This window comes from Bubalus bubalis, chromosome 4 (genome assembly GCF_019923935.1).
Source record: "Bubalus bubalis isolate 160015118507 breed Murrah chromosome 4, NDDB_SH_1, whole genome shotgun sequence".
In the NCBI taxonomy this organism is placed as follows: domain Eukaryota; kingdom Metazoa; phylum Chordata; class Mammalia; order Artiodactyla; family Bovidae; genus Bubalus; species Bubalus bubalis.
Genome location: NC_059160.1, coordinates 3,920,753 through 3,926,752, shown reverse-complemented (window position 1 = coordinate 3,926,752; position 6,000 = coordinate 3,920,753). Strand labels below are relative to the sequence as shown.

The following is a 6,000-nucleotide window of genomic DNA, read 5'->3' as shown; positions in this document are numbered from 1 at the left end:
CTGCCTTGAGGATCTCAGATTCAAAGGACAGTATATAAACACATGTGTAGCACGAGGGGGATTCTCCAAAGTTAGCACCAAAGAGAGGTATGGGCTGACTTGAGCATCCACTGAACATTATGTTTTGGAGGAGGAGCTGATATTTGGCATATGCTTTCTTTCTCTTTAAAAAAAAACAAAACATGTCTTTCTTTCGCGGAGCCTTAGTCGCAGCGTGTGAGGCCTTCAGTCACGGTACACAGGGCCTTTAGCTGCAGGATGTGAACACCTGGCTGCGGCGTGTGGGATGGAGTTTCCTGCCCAGGGATCAGATCCGCGTCCCCTGCAGCGGAAGGCAGATTCTCCACCACTGCACCACCAGGGAAGTCCCTTTCCTTTATTTCTTTTTCCTTTCTTTTTATTTATTTTCATTTCTTGATTATTGAATCGTGGCAGATCCAGTTCTTCTGCCGCAGGCTCAAGACACGAACATACCACAAATTTTCATCTAAAGTTTAATTCATGTACATCTACATGGTGGCATGTTCATCATAAGGCATCATTATAAAACATTTTTAAAACGCTACAAAAAAATGCTATTTAGCCCAAGTGAAGTAATAACTTAGTTCCGTCAGTTCATCCAAGGTTGAAATCCTCTAGCCAGTTCCAAGCAGTCAGTAACACTCCACGGTTTGACCAATTTCACATCCTTTTGTTTCTCATACTCATCTATACTTCTAGCCTGTCCTGTTAATGTCTCTGTTTTTCTTTTCATGTCCTTTGATGATTTTTTTCTTCCTGGCTTCCATCTTTCCTCTTTCTTGTACTGTTCGGATTGTTCGCCCACTTCTGGAGGCGTGTTATTTTCTTTCTCCTTTTCGAAAATATATTTTAAAATATTTTTGTTCATTAATTTAAGTGATGTTTATTGAGCAGTTACCACATAATTAGTCCTTTTCTAGAGGCTGAGGAGATAAAAGTAAAAAAAAGCAAAATCTCTGTCCTTGTGTAGCTTAAGCATTTTGGGAGTAAACAAATTGGTAACAATAAATAAATAAACAAGTAAAGGATGTGACATAGGAAGTGTTAAGGGCGATGAAGAAAAATTCCTGAGGATCATGAATTTGGGTGGTATGCTACGATTTTAAAGACTGACAAGGGAAATTCATCAAGAGATCTTTGGAGCAGATGACGGAAATAAACCATGCCAGTATGTGCTAGATAAGCATTGAAAGTGTTTCATGCAACAGGCACAGCATGTGCAAAATCCTGAGGCAGGAGCATACCTCCCCAGGTGGAGGACAAGAAGGGCAGGGTAGCTGAAGCTCAGTGGAGGATGAAGAGACTAGTAGATGTGATCAGAATCGGTGACGGAGGCAGCCTATTTAGGGACACTTCCACTGGAAGAACTTTGGCACTTGCTCTGAGTGAGATGGAAATCCTTTGGATGGTTTTGAGCAAAACGAAATGTTGACTCATATTTTTAAAGGACTTATAGGGAGGGAGACAAGAGAAGAAGCAAAGAGAGCAGTCATGTTCATACTGCAATATTCCAGGTAATGAATTTGAATGTTATGGGACATGTTTTCTAGAAGAATCAGAGTAGTTATTTTTGTTTTACAATTGAGGATGGAAAACTAAGGGGTAAGATCTTGATTGGTGACAATACATTTTACTATTCCCTGTTCCTCGGGAAAAAATTAGGAGATCCTGCCCTGTTAGTTTAAGGATTGTTAAACTTTTTGGATGGTCTTGAGCATCTCTAGGCAATACAATGCCTGGCACAAAGTAGGTACGTAGAAATATTTGTGGAATTCATGAATATATCGTCAGTTAAATGGATAGGGCTGAATTACAGTCTCAGCTGACTTGCTTCCTCATGTTTCATTTCTCCTGCATATTCTGGTGGTGTTTATCAGGTCTTTAAATTTTATTTAGCAAAGAACATCAAAAACATGTCATAAATACACCCCTACACTTCAAGTCGAAATGTAGAGAGTATTATTTATATATTCTAATTGGCCTCACAGCAATTTGTCCAGTCCTCCATTATAGCAGTAATCAACTGTATTCAATGCTGTTTGCCTCTCTCTCTGAATAGTCGGTGAGTTCCTTCAGGGTTGAGATCATCTCTTACAGATCTTTACACAGTTGGCCCTCTGTTTCCACAAGTTGCAGCATCTGTGGATATGGAGGGCTGACTATGGGACTTGAACATCCGAGGTTTTTGGAGTCTGCGGGGGTAAGGGGGTGTCCTGGACCCAATGCCATGCAGATGCTGAGAGATCACAGTTCGTCTTGTACCTAGCATGGGGTCTGGCAACAATGTCTGGTCAAAGTACATAAACATGATATGACAAAGAAGTGAATCCCATGCAGTGAAAAGAGTGAGTTACCAGCACCCCTGCAGAAGCCTTACCTGATTCCTGTAAAATATACTCATTGCCCTTTGCTGTTTTTCAGTCACTCAGTCATGTCCAGCTTTTTGCAACCCCGTGGACTGTAGTACACAGGCTTCCCTGTCCTTCACTATCTCCCAGAGTTTGCTCAAACTCACGTCCTTCGAGTTGATGATGTCATCCAACCATCTCATCTCACTTCCTTTAGAAAAACACAAATCTTAGCCTAACTCTGTAGAATTAAGCTCCTTGACTTCACATTGTATATAAAGCCCTTAATGAACTGGAACAGAGTCCCTGGGGGCCCAGTGGTAAAGAGTCCACCTGCAGTGCCGGAGATGCGGGTTCTATGCCTGGGTCGGCAAGATCTCCCGGAGGCGGGACTGGCAACCCACTCCAGTATTCTTGCCTGGGAAATGCCATGGACAGAGAGGCCTGGTGGGCTACAGTCAGGGGGGTCGCAAAGGCTAAACTTAGGGACTAAACCACCACCAATGAGCTGAAACAACAGTATTCTCACCCCAAGCAGGCCTGGTAAATGATCTGTTATTGTCCGTCTGTGTTAGCCACTCAGTTATGTTGGACTCTTTGTGCTCCCATGGGCTGTAACCCACTTGGCTCCTCTGTCCACAGAATTCTCCAAGCAAGAATATGGGAGTGGGTAGCCATTCCCTTCTGTTGGGAACACAGGGATCAAACCCGGTCTCCTGCATCGCAGGCAGATTCTTTACCATCTGAGCCACCGCCAGTAAGTGATCACTAAGATCACTAATAAAGAAAGCTGAGCGGGGAAGAATTGATGCTTTCTCGAACTGCACTGTTGAAGACTCTTGAGAGTCCCTTGGACTGCAAGGAGATCCAACCAGTCCATCCTAAAGGAAATCAGTCCTGAATATTTATCGGAAGGTCTGATGCTGAGGCTGAAGCTCCAATACTTTGGCCACCTGATACAAAGAGCTGACTCATTGGAAAAGACCCTGATGCTGGGAAAGATTGAAGGCAGGAGGAGAAGCGGACGACAGAGGATGAGATGGTTGGATGGCATCACTGACTCTATGGACATGAGTTTGAGTAAACTCTGGGAGTTGGCGATGGACAGAGAAGACTGGCATGCTGCAGTCCATGGGGTCGCAAAGAGCTGGACACGACTAACCGACTGAACTGACTGACTGAAGAACTGGGAACTGAGCTTCCAGGGACTGAGACTTGCAAGATGGACACAGACTGCTCCAGCTCCCAGGGGGTCGGTGTGAGCCCTGATCAACCCTCCCGACCGCAGGATCGAGGTCTTCAGCCTTCTCTCCTCCAGGGAAGCCTCTGCAGGACTCCCCAGCCTTCCTCACATCCCCTCCTGCGGAGACCCCCGTCTGCCAGCATCTCCCCCTCAGGGTACCCTAGTCCCCCACACCCGTTCCCATGGAGACCCCCTCCGTCCCCATTGCCCCGCTCAGGGTGTCCCCATTCCGGGACCACCCCTCCGACTTCTCCTTGGGGGCCCTCCGCCCTCCTGACGTCCCCACCCCCGCAAACACAACTTCCGCCCGCGCCCCCTCCCCACAGGGCGAACTTCCGGCCGGCGCCCCCCTCCCCGCAGGCGGGACTTCCGCCCGCGCCCCCTCCCCTCGCCGCGCCGTCGCGTCCTCCGGCCTGAGGCGAGGCTTGGGCGCTTGGTCTCGCGCTTTCCCGGCCGGGCCCGCGGGCTGCAGCGGCGCCGAGGCGGCGGCGGCGGCGTGCGGAGGCAGCAGCCCGCGCTCCCTCCCGCCGGCCCTCCTGCCCCTCCTCCTCCAGCTCCTCGTCGTCGGCCGCTCGGCCCGAGCTGCGAGCGGCAAGATGGCGGCGCCCAGGCCGCCGCCCGGCAGGCTGTCGGGCGTCATGATGCCCGCGCCCATCCAGGACCTGGAGGCTCTCCGCGCGCTGACGGCGCTCTTCAAAGAGCAGCGGAATCGGTAAGGGCGCGGGCGTCGGGGGCGGCCCGGCGGGGCTTGCGGGAGCGGGGCGGGGGCGCCCCCTCCTCCCGGGGCGGCGGCGGGGTGGCGGCTCGGCGCCTCACCAGCGGGCCCCGGGCTGGGAGGCGGGGGTGACACCTGCTCCCCACTCGTCAGTACGGGCGTGAGGCCGGGCGCAGGAAGCGGGACCGATCCAAGCGAGCTCTTCGCCGCCTCCTGCCTGTTGGGTTAGTTGAGCCGCGGTGATGGCGCCCGGATAACGTGCAAGATGGTCTCCTTGGCCTGGCTGGAACAGACTGGCAGGCCCCCAGAAGCAGCGGAACGTGCAGCTGGGTTGCAGATGTGCCAGGTGGGAGGCGGCGTCACTCCGTTCGTCCTGTGAGCCCAGGCTCTGCGTCCCCAGTGGTGGCCCCGCTTTGCACAGTGGCCACTTCAGTCCCGACTCAGCCACAGAAGGGCCAGATCTCCGTTGTAAAAGGTGTCCGGGACTCTGAAGATCTGGATTTGGCTCCTAGCCCTACAAGCGATGCGTTATGGTGCCATTTCTCCAAGCCTTAAGATTTCCTGCCTAAAAATGGAAATGTAATACACGACTTCATTGCTAAATTGTACAGAGGAATAAATGAAATAAAGCACGTGAAAATACAAAGTACCTGATGTCTCCAGTCAGTGCCTGTTTAATTTTGTTCTAGTCTTCTCTGGGCCGCAGTTTGTGTGTCTATTTAATAGGACTAAGGTTGGACAGTATTTTGTTGGTGAGGTTGTCAAGATTAAGTGAACTCATGCGTATTAAGTCCTTGGCACATATCTGACACATAGTATTAAATCAAGTTAGCTGATACTATCCCTTAACACATTTATGGATGGTTCTCCGTAAGTGTTTTGTTGGGAAGCCCTGTTCTGGAATCGCAGAAGTATGTGCAAAGAGTAGAGGGAGTGTGGGAGAAGTCCAGATGGTCTTAGAGGTTCACTTGGTCTGAGCACTTCTGCCTCAAATCACAGTAAGTGTTGAGCAATTCAAAGAGTGTTAAGAACCCTGGGCACTGCTCCTTTGGCTTTTGGGGAGATGAGTTAATTGATGTGATACCTCAGAGAGATTTGTTGATTGCTTTAATGCTTAGGATATCTATACCATGATGGGCTCCCTTTTAGTCAACCAATCATCAGCTTTCACTGAGGACCTGCTCTGAAGCAGGTTCTTTGCTAGGGCCGAAGGTGCAAAGATGCACGTGATACCCATTTTTCAAGCAGGTTAGGGTAATTGCCGTGTAAACAAATTGTAAGAGAGTCTAGCCAAGAAGAGATGGTGGAGCTGGGGGAACTGTGGATCTGGTGGAGAGATTTGTGGTCCAGGAAAGGCCTTAGGTTACTATGGCTTCTAGGCTTACCGATGAGAGGGCTAATTAGAAAGAACAGTATGTGCGGAGGAACAGTGTGCTGATTTTGCATGGTCTTTGAGTTTAAATGAGATAACATAGAGAAGGCATCTGGTAGAGAGGACATAGTCAAATATCAAGTTCCTTTTTATAAGCTGAAGGATAAAATCCAAGGCCCTGAGCCAGTTTACAAGGCCTTTCCTGACTCTGCTTCTTGTGAGGGGAGTTTATGGGGAACCATGCTAGGAGATCAAATCAGTCAATCCTAAAGGAAATCAATCCTGAATATTCATTGGAAGG

The 6,000-nt window shown here is 49.2% G+C and overlaps 1 protein-coding gene across 3 annotated transcripts in view; it reads left to right on the top strand.

Annotated features, from left to right (window-relative positions):
* Positions 1–3,988: 3,988 nt before the first annotated feature.
* Positions 3,989–6,000, top strand: part of ATXN10 (ataxin 10) — a 144,116-nt gene continuing 142,104 nt past the window's right edge. For 2 of the 3 annotated variants that reach the window (XM_025282686.2, XM_025282687.2), the window contains exon 1: positions 3,989–4,324. In XM_025282686.2, coding sequence (XP_025138471.1) covers positions 4,209–4,324 — 116 coding nt within the window. In that variant the 5' untranslated portion in view covers positions 3,989–4,208. The remainder of the gene's footprint in view (positions 4,325–6,000) is intronic. The other variant, XM_025282685.3, reaches the window with a different exon arrangement.